Source organism: Orycteropus afer, unplaced genomic scaffold (assembly GCF_000298275.1).
Source record: "Orycteropus afer afer isolate SDZICR_OR568_19922 unplaced genomic scaffold, OryAfe1.0 scaffold00018, whole genome shotgun sequence".
Classification (NCBI taxonomy): domain Eukaryota; kingdom Metazoa; phylum Chordata; class Mammalia; order Tubulidentata; family Orycteropodidae; genus Orycteropus; species Orycteropus afer.
Genome location: NW_006921605.1, coordinates 4,724,228 through 4,747,725, shown reverse-complemented (window position 1 = coordinate 4,747,725; position 23,498 = coordinate 4,724,228). Strand labels below are relative to the sequence as shown.

Below are 23,498 nucleotides of genomic sequence, written 5' to 3'. Positions count from 1 at the left end.
GTGCCCCCGTCCTGCTGTTGATGTCAGCCTGGCGTCTTCTCAGCAGAGACCAACTGGAAGGAGAAATAGTGTCTTTCTCTTGATTTCTGAGGAAGCAAGTGTCCTTCGTTTCTAAGATGATGAAATATGATGCTTGTAACACATTTGCCTTCTACCTGGGGAAAATGTTCGGTGGAAGTTCTGTTGTGTTGTGTTGTTGTTGCATTAGGTGCCGTCACGTCACTTCCCAGCTCATAGCACCCATGTGACAGAGTCAAACTGCCCCGTAGGGTTTTCTGGATTGTACTCTTTACTGGGGCAGGTTGTCAACTCTTTGTCTTACAGAGCCGCTGAAAACTCTCACTGTCGTCAAGAGGGTTCCAACTCCTCGCGAGCCCTCCTTGGGTCTCCAAGGCAGTTTCTCTGCAGAAATAGCTTGCCCAGTTTTCCTTCTGAGGAGAGGAGCCACTAGGTGGATTCAGATTGCCAACCTTTCTGTTAGCAGCTGACCGCTAATCGTTGTGTAAGGCTCCTTTCCTGTTGCTTTAGTCGGAACTACAAACTGTCAGCTGTAATTGCCATTGTTTGACTTTCATTCCTAGTCTTGACCTCATTCAATGATTCACAGCAGTGCCTTTCAAAGAGCTGGGAAGGCAGTGCTGACAGACATGTTGCAGGTGACCTCGGCGCTGATTGCAGCAGCCGGTCGGTGTGCTGCCGCTGACTGTACTCAGTAGCATCTGAGTTACATCTGCTTCCCTGACCACGATCACTTTTATCAGTTACATTAATTTTTTGGATTTAATTATGTCCCTTCTGTTTGTAAAGCTGCTCAGCCCAACGTGCACAACTGTTGTCCTGTGTAGTTACAGGTAATGTGTGTCAGCAGTTGCCAGCAATGACAGATGAGGGCTGACGCCCGTCGTGGACCACAATCTGCCTGACACTGCTCTGCGTGGAGTTTGTCACTTCAAGGGACATGTCAGCTGCACGCCCTTTGTCATTAATCACATTACTGCGTTTTATTAGAATAAAGAGCCTCTTGGGAATGGGGTCTGCGTTCTTTCCCATCAGGAGATTGATGGATTCTGTTGCTGAGGCCGTGGTACCCATGCTGAGACCACACCCTTGTGGATCCGTGGTGAGCCCCTGCTTCTCTCTTGCGGGCAGAGCCCTGGACTTTATACCCCTGTTACTCGAGTACTTAACGTTTCCACCTCCTGACAAACACCAGCTGAGATAGACTCTGAGTGTGAGCGCTGATGGTGGCGGGTGAGCCATGGACAGCTGCACAGGGGTGGGGCCAGGGCTCGGTCTCCACGAGGAGTGAGTCTGACCAGCAAGGACTGCTTCCTGGCTATGTGTAGCCAGTGCCTCCCGACCAGCATTTCTTCACCTCTGTCCTTGTCTTCCAGAGCAAATGCCTGCTCTCTTGCGCTCGCATGGGACACCCGGGAGAGGTTGGGTCTCAGGGCGTCAGTTACTGCAGGGTATGATCTGCCACCTTTTGGTTTCTCTGCCCAGATTGACCTGGGTCTGTGATGGTTGGTAACAAGATAAGTAAGGAGGATTTTCCAGTACCCATTTGCAACTTGTAAGTTTTTCTTACAGAACAGCGCTGTGGTGGTTTGGTACCATCCGTTGGCTCCCCCTTGTGGCTGCGCTGTGTAAACCAGAACAACACACGTGCTGGTCCTGTGCCGTGCCGTCATCAGTGTTGGTTTGAGCCCATATGAAAGAGTAGGGTGACAATTTCACTTAGGTTGTTACGTAAATATCAGAAAGCAAGCAAGCTGCTGCTTCTATATTAATTTTAAGTTGTTTTCCTAAACCTTGTTAGGTTGTACATGCTGCTGTCTAGTGATCGGTCTATTGATCGTACGTGAGGACCGGGTCGGGAGTGAGACAGTCACACCTTAGAGAGCTCAGAGCCCTGATGAGATCTACTGCTCTTCCCCCCTCCCCAGTCTCTGCTGAAAGCCACCCTGTGGGTAGTTTAGGAAGCCCTGGTGGTGCAGTGGCTAAGTGCTCAGCTACAAACCAACAGGCCAGCTGGTTGGACCCGACAGTCTGTGCCTGTAGATTGCAGCCTTAAAGACCCTGCAGGGCGGCTCTGACTCCACAGCAAGGGGTGGGTGAGCCACAGGGATTTCAAACCCAAGGGCCGCTTTCACCTCATTTCACGTGTGTTGTCTTCTCTCTCCTTCTGTGTCCTCTTCAGTGTCATCCGGCTGGGGAGAGATGCCTAACGTCCATTCAAAGGCCGAAACCTCCTGGGGAGAGCCGTCCTCCCCCTCCACCCTGGTGGACAACGGCACTGCAGCGTGGGGCAAGCCCCCCAGCAGCGGCAGCGGGTGGGGCGAGCATCCTGCTGAGCCAGCCGTGACCTTCGGACGAGCCAGCGCCCCTGCTGCTACCCCAGCCCTGTGCAAACCAGGTGAGGCCGGCGTCCTCGGCCCCACTGGGCCACTTAGGGCTGGGGTAGCAGACTCTGTGTAGAGAGGAAAGTGTGATTGGGTTTTAAGAATTCATGTTTTAGGGACTACACCCCTCGTTTACACGTTGAAGAAAACGGTTAAATACGAACACGTCTGATCCAGGAACATAAGGAATGGCATCCACAGAATTCCATCCGCTCCCATTGAAACTAACGAATCAAAAATGATCTCGTGTGGACGTTCATACTGCTGATAGCAGCCGCACTTCTTTCTGGGTGCTTCGGGCCTACTGCTGTCAGCAATCCAAACTTGCTAAGTCAACAAACATGCCCCTTTTGAGTTTTTGAAAGCATATGGTAATTCACAGTCGTGGGACACTTGCTACCATGCTGTTGTCTGGCAAACATGACGCTCCAGGGTTATCCTTAAGCCACTTGTGAAAAGACAGCCTACAGCATTTCCCTCCCTTTTACGTCTGAAAAGGTAATGCGTTTACATCCAGAGTACATTCCCTGTTCTCGTATGTGTCCAGGTGATGCGTGCCAGGTGGGACTCTTGTCACGGGGTATTCTGCATGATTCTTCGCACAGTGAAATGAATGGTGGGTTGTGGATTTCAGTCCCGTTTGACAGTAAAATTAGCAGTCAGGTGGCCGCAGAAGCTTCCCGTTGTTGTGGCCATCAGTAGATGCTGTAGCTCTGGAAACGTGACTTCATTGCTTAGTAGCTTAGTCTGCTAACAGTGGGTCGAGTGTTCCTCCTGGCACCGTCATAGTGGATGGAAGCATTGGTTCCACTCGTACTGCTACTTACTGAAATGTCTAAGGGGTCCAGAGCTTCTGGGTCTGTGGCTTCACATCGCATTTATAGATGGCATAGCCTCTTGTTATCATGTCTCTCTGGGGTGCGGTTATCAGAGACCCCGGCGCTCAGGCCCAGCCTCAGACCTACTGCCTTTAATGTGATCCTAGTTGATTCTCAACTATGGTGATGTCTGGGAGCGCTGGGCTGACCCACTCTCCAGGTTTGTGTCAGCTGGTGCCTGAGAGCCACATGGAGGACAGGGACATTTTCAGGACTCTACATTTTGGTAAGAAGCTCTGGTGGCGTAGTGCCTAAGGCACTTGACTGCTAACCAGACGGCTGGCGGTTCAAACCCACCAGCCACTCCTCGGAAGGAAGGTTGGGCAATCTACTTCCATAGTGATACTGCCTCGGAAACCCAAGGAGGGGTTGCTGTGAGTCACATCCGACTTGATGGCATATGACAACAACAACAACAACAACACATTTTAGTAAGTCTCTCATACCCTTCTCCTGCAGCTCCCCAGGATTTACTCTGAGGATATCTTTGTTTCAAAATAATTTATAATCTGTTGTGGGAGATTAGAATTCCACAGACTATAGATTTCTGGAGTTTCAAGAAGGAAATGTGTACAAATGTACATGCATATTCTGTGTCTCGTCAAGAGCGCTGGTGGCACAGGGGTTAAAGCACTCGGCCGTTCAAACCCACCAGCTGCACAATGGGAGAAAGATGAGGAGGCAGTCTGCTTCCATAAGGATTTACAGGCTTGGAAACCCGAGGAGACAGTTCTCTGTTGTACAGGGTGACCATGAATCAGAATCAACTTGGCCTTGGTTTGCTTTTTGGGGTTCTGTGTCTCATGAAGACATTTACCTCACAAGTCAGGGGAAAATGAAATAGTAAAAGGAAGTTAGGGCAGCTAAGATGCTCCTTGAAGTGAGAATGGCCAGACTTTGTCTCGGCTGCTTTGGTCATGTGGTCAGAAGGGATCATTCCTTAGAGAAGGATATCGTTCTTGGTGAACTAGAGGGTCAGTGAGTAAGGGGAAGACCCTCAGTGAGATATACTCCTTTTCTCGTACCTGCCCCTAAATTATATTATCTACCCCAAAGATGGTGAATTTGATGATGTCCTGTCCGTTCTCTTTCTAGCTTCAAAATCTATGCAAGAAGGCTGGGGCAGCGGTGGGGACGAAGTGAGCCTCAGCACCAGCCAGTGGGAGGATGAGGAAGGAGACGTGTGGACTAACACTGCTTCCCAAGACAGCACGTCCTCCTGCAGCTCCTGGGGCAATGCCCCTAAAAAAGGACTTCAGAAGGTGTGTGCACCCCAGAGTAATGCAAACTCCAGACACCAGTGGTCCTTAAAGCACATTCAGCAGAATGGTTGTCTTGCTCTGGTTGTCTGATCTCCAGAGGAGCAAAACTGTTGAGACATGTATGTGTACATGACGGAGGTTTTACTTCAAGGAAATGGCTCCCACAGTTAGGGATGTTGGCAAGTCCCACATCAATAGGTAAGGCAAGCTGACTCCAGGGCTTCAAGCCAGTTCAAAACGGTTCCATGATTGCTGTCGTAAGCAAGGGCCCCATGCATGCTGTATAGCAATTGAATTTATTACCAGCAGTGTTTTGACCCATGTAGTAAACAAACAGCTGTGCCCCTCTCAAAGATGGCAGCTGACCACGCAGCTTTGACTTTGTGTTGGTCTCCAGAGGCCTGCCACAGTCCTTCCTTCTCAAAGTCTTCGGAGCCTGATGCAAGAGATTGGATTACTGGCAGGACTGGAGATCAGCACACATTCAAAGTGGTGTGGTTGGCCTCCATCTTTGAGCAGGGCACAGCTGTTTGTTTCCTTGTTAGGTGCCGCTGAGTCATTTCCGACTCATAGCAACCCTCTGTACAACAGAATGAAACACTGCCTGGTTCTGCACCATCTTCACAATCCTTGCCATGCTTGAGGCTGTCATTGCACCCACTGTGTCAGTCCATCTCATTGAGGCTCTTCCCCTTCCTCACTGACACTCTAGTTCACCAAGAATGAGATCCTTCTCCAGAGAATGGTTCCTTCCAACCACATGATCAAAGTAGGTGAGACAAAGTCTGTCAATTCTCACTTCCAAGGAGTATTTTAGCTGCCCTTGTTTATGACAGTAATTACTAAACCAATTTGAACCATTTCCATGTCCTGGCTGCCTTACAAAGTTGTGAGGGCTGGTGAATCCCAAATCTACAAATCAGGTGGTAGGCCAGAGAATTTGCAGACTTGTCTCCTAGGAGCTGGGGGTCCGGCGACATGAAGAGTACAAGGTCTAGAGAGAGAGCATGAGAATTGCAGTCATATCCATTTATATATTGGAGACAGGCCACACCCCCAAGGAAACTCTGCTTTCGGCTGATTGGCTGATCACATCAGATTATATCATTGAAGGTGATAACACTGTATTACATTATGGAAGAGTGCCCAGTCCGTTGTCTGTCGCAACCACTGAGAATCATAGCTTAGCTGAGTTAACACACAACATTAATTACCACAGTGGTGGTTCACATTAATGGTAAGATAGGCCTGCAATTCTCTGAAGTGTAGTCTGAGGACCCCTAGAGGTCCTCCCAACTCTACTCTATTATTTATTTATTTATTTATTTATTTATTTAAACTTTTATTGTGTTGAAAACATATACAAAAAGACATTCACCAACATAAGTTCCGCATTGACAGCTCAGGGACATTGATGACGTTTTTCATGTTGTACCACCATTATTGTTATCTTTTCCAAAATATTCTACCACTATTAGCATAAATGCAATGCCCCAAAAACAAAAGCTTCCCCTTTCCCCCTCCCTCCTACCTCTGAGAACACTAATAGTATTTGGTACATATATATATATATATATGTACGTATATATATATCTGTATATATATATTTTTTTTTTCCCAAAACCTATCTTGGAATTTCCCCCTCCACCCCTCCCATTCCTAGTAACCAAGAAAGAAAGTTTCCTTCCATATATAAACCTTTCTTTGACTTTTTTACAAAGGAGATCTGGTGTCATGGTGCCTTAAGGTATCTGACTACTAACCAGAAGGTTGGCAGTTCAAACCCACCAGCCACTCTACGGAAGGAAGACTGGGCAATCTATTTCCGTAAAGATTCACTGCCTCAGACACCCAGTGGGGGTCACTGTGAGTTGGAACTGACTTGATGGCAGTGAGTTTCATTTGGTTTTTCAGTTTGGCATTTTACAATAGTAAAATAATAATTTTACTATAATATTTTATTAATAATAATAGTAATAAAATATTTGTCCTTCTGTGATTAACTTATTTCACTGAGCATAATGTCCTCCAAGTTCATCCACATTATGTGGTATTTTGCAGATTCTACATTATTTTTTAGCGTTGCATAGTATTCCATTGTGTGTAAGTACCACACTTTGGTTATCCATTCCTCTGTTGATGGACACTTAGGTTGATACCATCTCTTTGTTGTTGTGAATAGTGCTGTGATAAACATGGGTGTGCATATATCTGTTCTTGTCTTGGCTCTCACTTTCTTTAGGATATATATCTAGTAATGGGATTTCTGGATCAAATGGTATTTTTATTTCCAACTTTTTAAGGAATCACCATACTGATTTCCACAGTGGTTATATCATTTTACAGTCCTACCAGCAGTCTCCATAATTTCATCAGTATTTCTTTTCCATCTTAAACTTTGCTATCAATACTGAATGGTATCTCATTGTTGTTTTGATTTGCATCTCTCTAATGGCTAATGAAGGAGTGCTGGTGGTGCAGTAGCTAAGGCATTTGACTAATAACCAGAAAGTTGGTGGTTCAAAGCCACCAGCCACTCCACAGAAGGAAGATGGGGCAATCTACTTCCATAAAGATTTACTGCCTCTGAACCCAGTGGGAATCGCTATGAGTCAGAATCGACTCAATGGCTTTGAGTTTGTTTTGGTTTTTAATGGCTACTGACACTAAACATTTCTGCGTGTGTTGCTGGCTGCTGAATATCTTCCTTGGTGAGGTGTTTGTTCATATGTCCTGCCCATTTTTAAATTGGATTGTTTGTCTTTCTAATGTTGAGGTGCTGGAGTTTTCTATACATTTTAGAGATAAGTCCTTTGTCAGATATGTCATTGCTGAATATTTTTTCCCAATCTGTGTGTTCTCTTTTTACTCCTTTGGAGAAGTCTTTTGATGCACATAAGGGTTTAATTGTCAGAAGGTCCTAATCATCTAGTTTATCTTCTGCTGTATATTTTGGGTTATGCTTGATAGCCTATTTATACCTTAAATTAGGGCCCCTAAATTTGCCCCTGTTTTTTCTTTGATGAACTTTATAGATTTAGGTTTTGCATTTAAGTCTTTGATCCATCTGGAGTTAGTTGTTGTGTGTGGTGTGAGGTACGGGTCTTGTTTCCTTTTTCTGAAAATAGATATCCAGTTTTGCCAGCAGCATTCTCACAACTCTATTCATAACACACTGAGACTTTATCTCTCACCCCTTCTCTCCTGGTGTGGGGCGGAGTTACCCAGAGACTGCATGACATCACAGAGGGGTGAGCGCAGAAGCAGATGGGAGGAGCCAGCGGCTTGGTGAAGCCAGACTTGACATACAGCGGCCAGCATGTGAAATAGTGTCAATCTTCTCACTGAACGTTTCTGTTTCAGAAAATGTAATTATTGTTTCATTAAACATGTTACTTACTTTAACTTACAATAGATGCATTTTTCAACAAATTAATTCCTATTTTTCGGGTTTCTCGGTGTTAATTAAATCCAGTACCTGCAGGAAAGCGTAGTCCACGTAGACAGAAGCTCTCTGGAGTCCCCCATTCTTGAGAGAGTGTGATAGAGGTAGACGGTTAAATGGGCCTGAAACGAATGGACAGCCACCTGGAAAATGGCGTTAGAGCCATGGCTTATATACGCTCCAGGATGAACTCCAGAGGATCACGAATATCAGTATGAAAAAACGAGAATTTTCAGAGTCACCTTGGGGTGGGAGAGGCTTTTCTCACTATTCCCAAAATCTTAAAGCCTTACAATGAAAGATGTTGAAATTTCACTAGACAGATAAAAACTAGGTATAACAGAAAATACCATGATCAGAGTCCAAAGACAGATGCCAAACAGGAAACTATCTGTGGTTCCCATCCTAGAAGGCAGGCTTGAACTCCCTAGCATTCACAGAGAGGCCTAGAGACTAACTTAGAAGAAGTCAAACAGCTGAAAGCCCGGTCAAAAAACGAGCAAAGAATGGGACTAGGTGGCCCTGAGAAAAGAGCATGGGTGACGGGGTGCTCCACCGGCTGCGGTTGAGAGAGCGCGACTGGGGACAACCCAGGGAGGCCGTTTTCCACCCCGGGCACCCAAATGGCAGTGCACACGCTGTGTTTGTGAGGCTGCAGGGAAAGCCAGGCTCTTGTCCGCTACTGGTGGGAGTAGAAGCATCCTGCCTTTTGTTGCTTTTAGAGTAAAGCTTGTGAGGGACACATGGGGCCACTCAGTGTTACCGGTTTAACGTACAGCTGCGTGAGTCCTGGGGCTGTAGCGGAGGCATTGGCACACGATTCTGTATTGCAGCATTTTTATAGTAGAAAATAGGGTTTAACAGTGACAATAACTTATAGGTACACTGGAAAGCTGAACAGGTTTTTTTTTTTTTTTTTTTTTTTAATAAAAGGAAATTCTACGTCCAGGTTTCCTCTGCTGTCAGAAAATAGAGCATTTCTGTGAGATCTTTTTGTCAGCAGAAATGGCATAAGACAGGAAAAGCAGTTAACACTCATTTCTGTGGGAGAAATACCTGAGCGTCCCTAGACCCACAAACCACCGAGGCGATCATGCCGAATGGCACGTGAAGCCTGAAAGAACCCTGGTATGTGCGTTCACAGGCACCGTTCACAGCTCTGGTGGCCTGACACTGAGACACTGAGTGTGTTCTCGGGAGGAGCGTGGCAAGGCCTTCCTGGCTGTTCAGGGGCACGCAGCCTCTTTGACAGCTTGCTGCGGAACAAACAGAGGGAGAGTTTGGCTTTTCACCTTTTTTGTGTAAGCGAAAACCCTCTTCAGGTTTCTCGTGGTTAGCAGAAACAGGCACTAATTAAAGATAGGTCTTTCGTAAAAGCAAAGTACCATAAAGTGAACTTTTGACAAGTGAGGGATACTTTATATTGGTAAGTTTAGCAAAATACGTTGTTAGATAAAAATGCAAGATATGGAAAAATGTATAGTGTGCTACTGATTTGTTGACGGGGGAGGGTTGTGTGTGTGTAATGACCACCATAGACTTAAAAAGGCTCTGGGCAGGTGACTAGGACACACCGTGGTCTCCTCTTGAGAAGAGGAGCTAACGTGAGGACCTTCCCTGCGCACCTTTTTAGACTTCTGAATCATATGAGTGTTTTAGCCATTCCAAACGATTGAACTAGAGAGAACGTTCAGTAGGGTGAACCCAGAGGCCAAAATCTGGGCTCTCTGTTCATAAAGTGACCAGCAACATCCAGAAGTCTTTCCCATCTGGGCCAGCAAATCATCCACTTAGCGAGAGCACCAGAGATACCAGACTGGTCAATTCAGATACTGTGTCATCTTGGCTAGCCTGATTCTGGTACTAGTGATTACAATAGCCCCAAAATACACTACCTCCTTGAGGAAAAAAGGCCTGTTAGTTTACTGTCTCCCCGTACATAGCCGAGGCACTCTGGTGCTGTAGTGTGTAAGGCACCTGACTGATAACCAGGGTTGGTGGTTCAAACCCGCCAGCTGTTCTGCAGGAAGATGAGGCTGTCTGCTTCAGTAAGTATTTACAGCTTTGGAAATCCAGTGCGGGCAGCTCTGAGTCAGAATCAACTCGATGGCAGTGGGTGTCGTCTTGTTTGTTGTGTAACCTGTCGTCAGGTGGTCACGCCTGGTCCCAGTTCCGGGAAGAGCATGGTTAGAGGGCCCTTTGGTACATTGTGTTACTGTGCTGTGGCTGCTTTTGGCCGTAGGTGCAGAGGGAAGTCCTTGGTGGTCTCTGTGCCCCCTCTGCCTGTCTCCTGTCTCTAGGGCCGCACTCTCTTGCCTCTTCCCCTTTTCTCCTCCCTCAGCGACACTTTCCCACTGGTTCCTTTTCCTCCACCTGCGGCTACAGGACGTGAAATGTCGGCATTTTCCTCTCTCCATGCCTTTTCATTCTTTCAGAGCGAGAACCTGGCATTTTTTCATTTTTCAAGCAAGCTTATAAAAGGGCAACAGCCATGTACTTTTTCATAAATGTCACATGGTATTAGCATAGGGGCATATCAAGAGAGCACTCATCTTGATTTGATTATGGGAGTAGTGAGTATCTGTGGTGAACTAAATTAATTCATTGAGGACGAGAAATAAAATGGTCCTGCTTTGTAAAGCCCATAAATCACATACATACATAAGCCTACCACTGCACCCTGAAGCATTACGTACGGTGTTGATACCCATGGTGGTGGAGTCCCATGGCGTTGGTACTCATGATGTAGATACCCATGGTGGATACCTGTGGTGTTGATACTCAGTGTTGGATCCCCTTAGTGTTGATACCGTGGGGTTGGCTGCATGCCACCTGCAGTCTGGATCTCCACAGTGTCAGATACCCGTGGCGTTGATACCTATGGTGCTGGATGCCCGTGGTGTTTGATACTCATAATATTGGCTGCCCATGGTGTTGCCCACAAAATACTGTTAGGAACTTGCTGGAGTACAGAACTATTTAGTGTTAATACAGAAGGATTCGTGATTGAATCACCATGACCATAGGCAGAAGACATACAATGAGGAGTAACTAACAGACTGCCCACGCCCACGTTCTGTTCCAGGGCATGAAGACATCTGGCAAGCAGGACGAAGCCTGGATCCTGACGCGGCTCATCAAACAACTCACCGACATGGGCTTCCCGGTGACTGGCCTTCTTCTACTGCACCACTCATGGTCCCCAACATGATGGGCCTCGCGTTTTCCTTGTCCGTGTTGTTACGTATAACGAGGATGGAGCAGTATTTGAGGGATGAGATAATTCACATAACCTAACTTGTGACTGTCGTGAAGGATGCAAGGGCCTTTTCCTAGAAGAAAAATGCTGTATGATTTGTTAATTTTCATTGGTTTATACAGCTTTATATTTTCTTCTAATTTATAATTAAGAGTTAATTCTTTAGTTTATGTGGTAGATGACAAAGAGCACTAAAGGAGAGTAGGTGTAAAGCCCCAAAGCTTTGCGACCAGAAGGGGCCTCCCCCAAACCTTAGGGGCTCCTGAGTCTCAGACAGTATGGGTGTGCCGCCATAGGGCTACCCTCTGTCTCCTTCCCAAACTGACAGCAGGGACTTGGGCAGCAAGGGCTGCTAGCGTCTGTCCTCTGTCCCCTCAGAGGTCTTCCCTCCAAATCTTGACTTGAGAGTTTTTCTCTTTTGATGGCTGGGGGAGGCTGCTTCCCCTTCACACTGGCCCCACCCTGCCGTGGACCAGGCCTCAGCCTTCTGCCAGCCTTCTATGTGGAGTGGCGGGGGGAAGGCTGTGCTGGCCAGAGGGTTTGGAGCACAGCGAGCTGGCCTAGCCCTGGTCTGGAGGCCAGGCTTCCTCTGACGCAGGCCCAGTCACAGGGAGAATTCTCTACACGGGCCTGCTTTCCGTCTATTTGTGTTTACATTTCTTGTGAGAAGTAGTTGACAGTAAGTAGATCCTTGAGCTGTGAGGGAGAGGATGGAGCTCTCCCCATCTGATGTGACCCGTCACAATGGCTTTGCCACAGCTGCTGGCAGTGGAGGTGTGGCTTGTGCCCGTCTGCACAAGCTGTGCCACACGGCCTGCCCCTGCTGTGTTGCTCCGCGGTGCTGTTCAGTAGATGGTGAGGAGCGTGCTCACGGGGTCTCATTGGCTGAGGAGAGCGCTCACGGAGTCTCATTGGCACTTCACACTTACTGTTAAAGTCTTTTGAATAGAATTTACTAAAAGTCAGCTTGAGACATTGTCTTACTAGCAGTGTGTTCTTTAGATGACACTTAGCTATAACTCAGCAGTGGGACTTGTTCCCCTCATCTCTCTCAGTTGATAGGCTTTTCCTCTCAGAAGCATAGTCCTAATGACAGCTCTGTTTCCTGCACAGAGAGAACCAGCTGAAGAGGCCTTGAAGAGCAACAGTATGAACCTCGATCAGGCCATGAGTAAGTCCCAGGATGTATTTACAGTCACTCCCTAAAAGCTCCCTCCCTAAAGGCACTTCTGGTGTCTCATAGAGCATTCCATTGTCGGCCTGGACCCTGGCCAGGGACGTGTTGGGCAGACAGGATGGGTGAGGACAGGAAGAGACAACCCACACGACAGGAGCAAATCCCTCAGGATGGCCAGGGGCCCACTGGCAGCATATTTCCCCCATGACGCATCACCCAGGGGATAGCTGCATGTTTCCCATCCATTTGGGAGGAACATGACAGTGACACCCTTAGAGAATCTAGGGTTGCCTGCTGGGGTGCATGCAGTTGGTGCTTGTGGAACACTCAGTGCCTCTCACTGGAGAGGGTGCTGCTGGGCCAGGTACAGCCATGCCAGCCAAGTGCCCACTGGTACTGAGAGACATTTACTGTCAAGGCACGAGGGACCCTAGTTCTTGAGCTGTTGCATATGTAATGGTAGTTACGCTACATACGGGTAAAACGCAGTTGGGTGCAGGTGTAAATTGTGTGGTGCAGGCTTCCTGGGCAAGAAGGAATCACTGTGGGCTAGAATGACGGGGAGTCAACTTCTTGGGATTGTGAAATAGCACAGAATTCAAGGGAGCTGGCCTACCACTAGTTGGTAGACTGAAAAAGCCATGAGGATAGTAACTGCATCCTCACGCATAGCTCGCAGACTGCCTGCGTGTAACAGGGACTCAGTACATGGAAAGTGACGGCCCCCAGCCAGCCGGCCGGAGGAGCTATTCTAGACAAGCTCATAGGCATGGCTCTGAGAGCTGCATGGTGGATGCCTGCATGCTGGGAAGAGGCAAGCCGGGTAGGTGCATCCCAGCGGGAAAAGGGCTGGCTGGAGGGGAGCCAGAGAGCAGAGCAGTAGGAAGTGGGTCGGAACAGCAGGCAGATCCCAGACGGCCAGGGGAAGCAGCTAGTGCCACAGATGTCTGGGCTCAGACCGTGGCCACAGCCACTCCTTTCTCTGGCCAGGAGGGCGCTAAGTGGTTGCTGGGCCCTGAGCTGTGGTGCCTCACCACCCGCCTGGCGCTGGGCATGCAGAGCTCACTGACATTTCACGTCAAGTGTGGCTTCTTTGTGCTTCCAGGCGCTCTGCTGGAAAAGAAGGTGGACATGGACAAGCGTGGCCTGGGGGTGACCGACTATAACGGAATGGTCACGAAACCCCTCAGCTGCCGCCCACCAATCTCCAAAGAGTCTTCCGTGGACCGCCCCACCTTTCTGGACAAGGTAGGTGTTGAAGTGACCACTTGGTCACTTGTTTTTGGAACAGGAATTGATGTTCGTTTTAACTGAATCCCTAATGCAAGCCCAGCATAAACCTGATGGGATGTAATAGCGACGTGACTCGTACCTGCTTTTTCAGATGTGTGTGTAACACGGAGGAGAGAGATTTACACGTCATGTGATGTTTGGGGAGTGACTGATGCTGGCAGTGAATGCTGGTTTTCTGTTTGTGTTGCGTGCTCTTGCCTGGGCATCTGCTTCCATCTGTCCAGGCAATGGGCTGCTACAAACCTGTTTCACTATCTTATTTCGAATACCCAGTCCTTCCAACTAAAGACAGTGTGTTCTGTGTTTAGCCTCAGAGAAGGCACTGGGAATGGGAGTGGCCTTGGCCACCGTGTTTGGCTGGTCCTTGCTGGGGTTCCATCCCTGCTCTGCCACCTCAACAAGCATTGCAGGTGTCACCTGGCACCGTCCTGCTGGGCTCAGTCGTGGGGTGCTGGCCCCTCTCTGGATGGGTGTGACCGCCAAGCGAGGAGGGGACCACATGAAACGCAGTCAGAATGTTGAACCTTGAGAACGAAATGGAAACAAGAAAGGACCAGTTGGCAGGACCTGCAGGCAAAGTCTAAGTATCACCCTTGAGACTTTACCTTTGTTCCCTAACGAACAGGGTCTCCCAGCACACTCCACTGCAGGCTAAAGTGGAGTGGGCTAGACAGTGAAGGTCAGCTGCTCACTGTGGCCTTCACTAGTTGGGCAGGGCTGGGATAAAAGATGGGACACCTAGTTCACCTTGAATTTCAGGTCACCAGTGAGTAATACACAGGGCACGATTACTAAAGGAGTGAGTGAGTTCTTGTTCGTCTGAAATTGCAGTTTAAACACCTCCTCTGTTTGTATTTGCTGGAGCTGGCAGTGCTGCACACGGGCCCTGTTTAAAGGTGGACTAATGCTCCCCCCCTTGCAGTGTACACGCAGCGAGATGGGATAAATGTGCAGAGCATCTGGCACATAGCGCAACCTCAGCAAGTTCAAAAAAAGGGGGAGTGGGGGGGACAGTCGGCTTCTGTCTGCGCTCCCTACAGTGTAGGACTTGAACCGGATGAAACGGCTGTTTCCACAGGTGGGAAACAGTTCACGTCAGCAGATTCAGTCTAACACGTGCCAACAGCCTTGGTAAAGAACCTCCCCAAAGGAGCCCGTTGGTTTGCTGTGACTGTGGTCCGCTCTGTCCTTTTCGCCTCCTCCCTCCCCCAGGCAGGGCCAGTGACTGAGCACATCACAGGGTCGTGTATGTCTGTGTGTGTTTGTGTGTCCGAGTGTGTTTTGTGTCACTAAAGTGATTCAAACATGAAAGCACTCGCTTAAAACCCTGTTTCTCTTTTTCTTCCTCCCTCTTCCTTTCGCCCATGTTCTCCATGGCCTTACCCACAACTCTCTTGATCTTGTAATTCCTTGCTCATCCATGCCCTTCTGTCTCCTGGAAAAAGCGGTGGCCTTGCGCACAGCTCACGCTCTCTCTCTCCACACAGGACGGCGGCCTCGTGGAAGAGCCCACTCCTTCACCGTTTTTGCCTTCACCAAGCCTGAAGCTCCCCATCTCGAGCAGCGCACTCCCCGGGCAGACCCTGGGTGGGCTTGCCTCCGGGCTGGGCATGCCAAACTTGAATTCTTCTAGACAGGTAAGGCATTGGCAGAGACCAGAGTCTGGCTCTCCTCCGCCTGCCTTTAAACAGTGCATTTGAGAATAAACGTTAGGACTCCCAGTCAGGTCCTCAGAGGTGGTGGAACAGGTGTCCGGCCTACCTGCCGGTTGACTGGAATCAGGACGTGAACAACAGCTCTTGACTAGACTGTGTTCTAGGGAACACTTCAGAATTGCACTTCTTTTCCTCTCACCTGACAGATGTCTGAGCCTTCATGTTCTAACACTGCTGTTTGGGGTAGCACGCTGCAGCGGCAGCCCCTCGCCACATCCGTCCCTGGACCTAGTGGTGCCTGCCCCTTCTCACACTGACCAGAGCACCGCTCGTGCTGCTCTGTGGGATACACTGCGTCCTCCCCTTCTCCACACAACCTGGGCTGGCTTCGCTTCTGTGGTTTCGGTGGTTTTAGAGAGTCATGGGTACAGTGTTCTCCCACCTTGAGCGCTCTTTGAGCAAAGGTGAAAATCCTGTGTTTAGAGTTAATACAACGGGAAATGCCTGTTGGATTGGAGAGCCTCCTTCCTCATTGATTCCCGTGGTGAGGTTCCCACACACACGTCCCCTTTGAGGTTTTCTTTAAGAGATGCCCTTGGGGTGACCGAGCACTGCCCCCCGCCTCCGCCAGCTGCAGCTGGTTCCTGTGCGATTGTCAGCAGTAGCACTGCCCCTCCACCATGCCCCCTGTATTTGATCTTCATGGACTTGCCTTGCTAGCCCTGGTTGGTACCTTCTAGTCAACTCTGACGCGGCAGCCCTGTGTGCCCCACAGGGTTTCCCAGGCTGTGCTCTTTACGGGCCCACTTTGCCAGATCTTCTCTCCCACGGAGCTGCTGGTGGGTTCCAAGCACTGGCCTTGTGGTTAGCGGTTGGGGTGGGGCCTGGGCCTTGGCTGTGGGCAGGATTGCTTACAGAAGTCTCTTCTTGAAAAGCGTTGTCATTTCTCTGACTTCACCTCTTCAGTGGGTAATTCGTCATGGTAGAGGGGAATTAGAGCTAAAATACTGGAACAAACACAATATTAACTAGTGAGTTTGTTGATTTATTATACATCAGGGTTTGTTGCAACAAGTGATACTTGTTTGGAAGTTTTACTCTTCTCTCAGGTTAGTAACACGATCGTGTAATTCTTTTGGAAATGTCAATTATTCAAGAAGCTATCTATGGGCAGTCCCTAGGTTACGAATGAGCTCTGTTCCTAAGTCTGCTTTTAAGCCAACTTTGTGCATAAATAAGAGCAGTTAGGTACGGTTCTTGTCTAACGTCGGTCCTGGTATACAGTGTAAAACTCCCTGCCATCGAGTCAACTCTGACTCAGACCCCCATTGGGTTTCCCAGGCAGTAAATCTTTATGGAAGTAGATTGCCCTGCCTTCCTTTCGAGGAGCAGCCAGTGGGTTTGAACTGCAGACCTTCTGGTTAGCAGTCACATGCCTTAAGCACTGTACCCCAGAGCTCCTTAATATAGAGTATAGGGCATACCTCTCTCTGTGCCAGTTGTGCTAAACCATCCTTAACAGAATGAAGTTTTGACTTACATCGCAAAGTAGCGCCTTTGTCCTTATGAGCCTTTGTCTGTATCTTAGTTTTTACTGAAACTGCCTTTAGGTGGCTTGGTTTCTAACTACAGATTGTGCGTATGTCAGGCCTTCGTAACCGGGAATGCCTGCCTTCCGTTGCTCTTCTTTGAAAACGCTGCATTGTCAGAGTCTTTGAAGTGGCAGCCAGATGGGGGCAGTGTTGCACTGCTGGTGGCTCCTAGCCACCTCTCCATCACAGGGCCCTGCATAGACCTCACTTGAAGGCTCCACATGGTGCCTGCTGGCTGATCTCGCAGAAAGTAGGCACAGGCGTGCATTTACACGCAGGAAACAGCGTGCCTCCTCACAGGGTAACGTTGTCCTGCTGGGGTCTCCCTCCAGATCCCGAGTGGCAGTCTGGGTATGTTTGGCAATAGCGGAGCAGCACAAGCCAGGACCATGCCGCCGCCGCCGCCGCCGCCGCCAGCGCAACCTCTCAACTCCTCCCAGCCCGGTCTCCGTGCTCAAGTGCCTCAGTTTCTCTCCCCTCAGGTCAGAGCCACCTCCTGCAGCCGTGCGTACCCCTCATGTGATCCAGGGCAAGAGTGAGCCTCCTTGCTTGTCACCTCCTCCCCACCAAGTCTCATGCCCCCAGAGACACCAGCACTCACTCCCGGGAGCGCCTTAGCTGGCAGACCAGGGCCAACATGCAGCTGGGCAGGAAAAGACAGACCCGTCACACTGCTTGATCCAGAATTGCATCCTGGTCCTTTTTGTGAAAATCATTCACGTGAACCCAGTGAATTCACCTGGACTAGTGGGAAGGAAAGTGACAGCCCAGGTCCTGCTCAAGGTGTGAGCCAGCTGTGCAGCAGCAGCCAAGGGTTGAGTGCGATGGTGGGTGTCCCTCCGATGCCACGGTGCAGGAAGGAACACACAGGGCTTCTGGGGCAGCTTGGCCTCAGCCGTCTCCAGGAAGGAGGCCGAGGGAGCGCGTGGCACCTGTGAGGAGATGGCCTCTTCCCCTGCCTCCTCCTACCACCCACACTTGGTCACATGGCCACACTCAGCCACAGGGAGCCGGGGGCTGTGGACTACATGGGTGGTGGAAAGACCAGGTGGAAGGAGAGAACAGATGCTGGGACACAGCTCCTAGTCCCCACGCACAGTCCCCCACAGCTCCCAGATGTCAGGCGTTGACACACCACCACGCTGCTGTCTCCATCCTTGCTATGTGCTATTATTTCTTTAAATTGACTCACCTTTTTAATTAATTTATTTTTAGAGAGACTTTCCATGTCAGCGTTTTCCTAATACCCTTCAGCTGACTTACAGTTTTTGAGTGCTCATCCACAGCCCACCAAACTCACCTTGCCTCTTTGTCCCATGGCTGGACAGGGCACACTTTGAAAACTTGGTCCAGAGCATGAGTTCCAACTGCAGTGGCTTCTGAGCCAGAGGGGCTGGCAGTTGCGGGTCCAGTGCATCTGCGCGTGCCAGAGGGGGTGGGCAGGAGGAGAGCCCCGGGGCGTGTCCACCCCATGAGCAGAGGGTAGGGAGTGGGGCTGGCAGCGCTCTCTGGAGAGAAACGAGAAGTGGTGACAGGTGGAAGGAGGGAGGGCCGTCCTGGGTCTGAACCCCTTGTGACGGTGATGGGGCGCTGTCTACAGAGCCGTCCCAGCAGCTGGTCTGAGCTGCCCTCTGAGGAGGCCCCCCGAAGCAGGAAGCGAGGCTTCTTCCCTGCGTCTCGCCCACCCTTTGGGCCACCATGCTGGCAGCTGGCCGGGGCGGTGCGTCTGCTTTCACTGGCAGAATATGCGGGCAGACCCTGAACCTAGCAAGGTCCTTTACAGCTGTGCTGTCTGAGGAAAGCGGTCCTTCTTGTCCTTGCTCTGTCTGTCTTGCCTAGTGACTCTGTTTTGCCTGGCAGCTCTACACTAAGGCATGTTACCAGTGATGTTAAAACACCCAGACGTTTGTAATGGCCGTCCCCATTTACTCGTGACATAAATACACTCGTCACTTGAGCCTCACAAGCATCAAGGAAGAGTAAGTATTTCTTAATGTAAATTCAGTGCTTAATAGTGTCCTTTGTGTTGAACAGGTTCAAGCACAGCTTTTGCAGTTTGCAGCAAAAAACATTGGTCTCAACCCTGCACTATTAACCTCGCCAATTAATCCTCAACATATGACGATGTTGAACCAGCTCTATCAGCTGCAGCTGGTAAGTGGCCAGGTCTACCACGTCACAGGACAAAGGCAGCATGCTCTTGTGGCGCATGCCGGGCCAGCAGCACACACTGGCGTATAGTGGTAGGGATAGGGTGCTTCTCTTCACATGGGGTGTGCCATCCTCAAACCGTAGAGGGAGAGGGCGTTTCACTCAAGGACGCTTCAACAAAGCTATGTAAATGCGTGGACCCCGTTGTGTTCAGAAGGTTGACCAGATCTTCTCATCTGATGTGGCTTCTGGCTTGATCTCTCTGCCAGCCTTTCTCATCTGAGCCACAGACACAAAATACCATCTGTGACCCTTTCTTTGCTCTCCCAAGGGTTGCACACAAGTAGCGTTCAGACACACAGAAGAGAAGTTGGGAGATACCTTAGAGCTTCGGAAGGAAAGACCTTGGGGACCCCGGTCGAGAAGGCTGGCGTAGCCTCATAATTCCTGAAAGTTTTGTAAAGTAACAAATGTTGAATTCTTAATTTTCAAAGTCTTCCTGCTCTTACTGGAAAGGGCCATGTCATTGTACCCCTAAGTGCCCACTGTGTTAAAGCACCGAGCATACTGTCCCATCCTTTAGTGAGCTGACACCGATTTAATCATAAGTCTTATCTGGCAATGTCGTCTCTTGGGAAATGACCAAGAATCATGAAGGAAGCAGCCTAAAACCTTTGCTCCTGGGAGAGCCCCAGAGCCCTCAGCCCTCCCCCTTCTCTGTTAGACACACGTCTGACAAGCTAAGGGCCTGGTTTTCTGATAGACGGTTGGTGGGAGACGAGTGTGTCCTGGGCAGGTGCTGTGGGCCGTAGCGCTTATGAAGTGGAGCGCGCTGGATGTTTCCTTTTCCCAGATGGGGGGGCAGTGGCACCCCACAGCCCAAGGGGAAGTTGCGGGAGGCCTGGCCATGCTGGGTCGGGGGATCCCAGCGTAAGGGGCTGTTGTGTTCATGCTGCAGCCACAGAACAAGACCCCTGACCACAGAGGAGGAGAGAAGAAAACTGCAGGATGAGACGGGTTACAAATCATGTTTGGAACTCTTGCTTCAGAGGCAACTAGCTTTGTACCCTGGCCCCAATGGGAGAGAACGCTGCACCTACCCTGCCACCATGGTGCATACTTAGCATCCCTGTGGCATCAAAGACATTTTCACGGAAACACTGGGTTATGTCTCATGCATCCTGTTTGAAAACACTTCTGTTTTACAAAATTTTATCCACAAAAGTGGATAAAACAAGGTTTTGACGTTAAGTTTTAAGACCTACAGACATTCACTAGTTGGTGTATTTTATTTCAAAGTGATGTATTTTGTTTCTCCATAATGCCCAGATCAAACGGGCATGTCCAGGAGTACAATCTCTCCCTTTATTTATAGTTAATCTTAATAGGCCCTCTTACTGAAAACGTACGCATATGTGTGTTGTAAGAGTTACTCGCAGAGACCATCAGTGTTGGAAGCAGTGAAAAGGATCCAAGCCTTTTAGCACGCAGAGGACACCTTGACACCTGAGCCACGGGCTCACACTCACACTCGGGCCTGGTCTGAGCACGTGCTGCCTGGTACAAAGCAGCTTGAGTGCTGTCTCTGTCCCGCTCACTTGCTGGGTCGTCCCAGATGACGTAGTCTGTGTCACTGTAGGAACACTTCCGTTTTTGTTTCTGTTTCATTTTCCCTCATTCTTTCATTTTCAGTCTGTATGATGCAGCAGAATAGTTTTCATCTCTTTGTTAATTGAACACCATTTGCTGGCAGACTTCATTGTCTGCACGAGAGCATTGGTGGTTACTTGTTACAGATCCATGCACTAAAAGCATTTGGGAGAGACCTGTGTCCTTTTAAAAATGCCTGGTGGCCCCACCACACACATCAACCCCCACAGGATCAGGAAACCAAGCACCTTGGTCGTTTTTTCTTTTAACTCGTGAGCCATGTTCAGAAATTCAGTCTGTGCTTGAAGGCCTTCCTGTGACACCTTCTCTTTCCTCGTCCACAGGCATACCAACGTTTACAAATCCAGCAGCAGATGCTACAGGCCCAGCGTAACGTTTCCGGACCCATGAGACAGCAGGAGCAGCAAGTGAGGGCCGCTCGGGTGGCCTCTCCGAGGCCTGGGAAGGAAGTGTCTGGGTGCGGGGATGAGAGGCCGCGGACCCCGCCCAGCCATGCTGACTCGCGTGCTCTGGCCTCCAGGTCGCGCGCACAATCACTAACCTGCAGCAGCAGATTCAGCAGCACCAACGCCAGCTGGCCCAGGCCCTGCTCGCGAAGCAGCCGCCGCCCCCGCCCCCGCCGCACCTGTCCCTGCACCCCCCTGCAGGCAAGGCGGCCGCTGACAGCTTCCCCCCACACCCCCCGGCGCCCGGCCTCCCGGACCTGCACACCAAAGAGCAGCAGTCTTCACCCAACACCTTTGCTCCGTACCCTCTCGGTGAGCGCCCCCGTCCCAGCTCCCCTCACTCTCTAGGTGAGCACCCCAGTGCTAGTCCCAGCTCCCCTCACCTTGGTGAGTGCCCCTGTCCCAGCTCCCCTCACTCTCTGGGTGAGTGCCCCGGTGCTAGTCCCAGCTCCCCTCGCCCTCCTGGTGAGCGCCCCGGTCCCATGCACCCCCAGGGGGAGGTACACTTTTGGGAAATGTGTACCTTCTGCTGACAGTTCTCCTCCCACCGAGCAAGCACTTTGTCCCACTCATGGCTCGTATCCCCTTGTCACTGTCCTCACAGTACTGGTCCTGTCAGCCTCCCCAGCACCTGTCCTTAGCTGGGAGAAATAGACGCTCCAGCTGTGGCCACATGGCTGCCTCCACACCCAAGTAGTGCATGTGCTTCAAAGTTGCCTGATGCAGTGAAAACTGGGAAAGCTGTAACGCGATGGGACTGCTGGTTTTCTGGGTCTCGAAAGTTTCCTGCCTTTGACAGGGCACAATCTCTCCACTTCTGTACCACTGTCTGTTGGTGGAGAGTGTCTGGGCTTTCATTCGCTGGCAGGTTCCACCGTACACTGGTTCTGGCTTTCACTGTGTTTCATTCATAAACTCTTTAGAGCAACTTAGGTGAAGTCAAATCACCAGAAGCAAAATGAAACCGTCCCTGTTATGTGTGACAGGACACTGTTGACAATTCTGGAAGAGTGTTTTTGACTTAGGGAGCTCAGAGAGGGTTGTCCTAAGCATTGGACTTGTTCTGTTTGTAAGTAAAATGAAAAGAATTACTGACTGAATGTAATCAAAGGTTATTGACTAATAGCATCATCTTAGTCCAGCACTGCTACCCCCAGAAGTGTGTTGGGAAGGAGACAGATGGTGTCTTTTTCTCCAGTACTGAGAGTTAACAGAGGAGGGTCTGGGCTGTCCATTGAAGGCTCGGCTGGTCCTCTGGGAGACCCTCAGGGTGCCATGCTTTAGGCGGAGAGCAGCCGCACCTGAGCAGCGTGTCTCGTTTCAGCCGGGCTGAATCCAAACACGAATGTAAACAGCATGGACATCACAGGTGGCTTGTCGGTGAAGGACCCGTCTCCGTCCCAGTCGCGTCTGCCTCAGTGGACTCACCCCAACTCCATGGAGAACTTGTCCAGTGCTGCTCCCCCTCTTGATCAGAACCCTGGAAAGCACGGTACGTGGGCCGGGGAGCCTGTGGTGCGAGGTGCTGCCCCCCTTCTTGATTAACGCATCTGCAGTGGCGAGAGCAGGGGAGCCGCGGCCGGGGATGAAGCCAGGATGAGGTGCCATGGGGGGCTGGGGCCAGGAACCCAGTTTCTCCTGCACCAGGAGCTTGCGGTTATTAATACCGTTGTCGTTTTTAGGTGCCGTGGGGTCAGCTCTGACTCACAGTGCCCCGTGTGCAGCAGAACCAGCTAGTGCCATCCTCCCAGTCACTGCTGTGCCCGAGTCTGTGGTGGCAGCCTCGGTGGCAGTTTCGCACAGAGGGTCTTCCTTGTTTTCGCTGACCCTCTACTCTATCAGCCACAGTGTTCTCCGGGGACAGTCCCTCCTGACAGCACGTGCACAGCAGCTGAGCGGAGGTGTCATCATCCTCGCTTCCGAAGCGCATCCTGGCTGGACTTCACCCAGGACGGATTGGTTCATTCTTCTGCCTCTGTGGCACACTCAGCATTGCTCGGCCTTCCTTAGCCATTGTCCAGCTCTCACATGTCTGTGAGGCGATTGGAACACCATGGCTTGGATCAGGTGCATCTTAGTCCTCAAAGGGACATCTTTGCTTTCTAACCCTTTGACAAGGGGTCTTTTGGAGCAGCTTTGCTCGATGCAATACACCATTTGATTTCTTGACTGCCACTTCCATGGGGGTTGATTGTAGATCCAGGTAAAATGAAATCCTTGACTACGTCAGTGTTTCCTCTGTTTATCGTGATGTTGCTTGTTGGTCC

At 50.0% G+C, this 23,498-nt stretch overlaps 1 protein-coding gene across 1 annotated transcript in view; it reads left to right on the top strand.

Annotated features, from left to right (window-relative positions):
• The window catches only part of TNRC6C (trinucleotide repeat containing adaptor 6C), a 592,582-nt gene that overhangs the window by 552,665 nt on the left and 16,419 nt on the right, over positions 1-23,498 (top strand). The window contains exons 3-13 of the mRNA XM_042783563.1: positions 2,201-2,416; positions 4,376-4,542; positions 11,073-11,153; positions 12,360-12,417; positions 13,529-13,671; positions 15,204-15,353; positions 17,296-17,445; positions 18,998-19,117; positions 21,109-21,192; positions 21,306-21,543; positions 22,556-22,723. Of these exons, the coding sequence (XP_042639497.1) occupies positions 2,201-2,416; positions 4,376-4,542; positions 11,073-11,153; positions 12,360-12,417; positions 13,529-13,671; positions 15,204-15,353; positions 17,296-17,445; positions 18,998-19,117; positions 21,109-21,192; positions 21,306-21,543; positions 22,556-22,723 (1,575 nt within the window). The remainder of the gene's footprint in view (positions 1-2,200; positions 2,417-4,375; positions 4,543-11,072; positions 11,154-12,359; positions 12,418-13,528; positions 13,672-15,203; positions 15,354-17,295; positions 17,446-18,997; positions 19,118-21,108; positions 21,193-21,305; positions 21,544-22,555; positions 22,724-23,498) is intronic.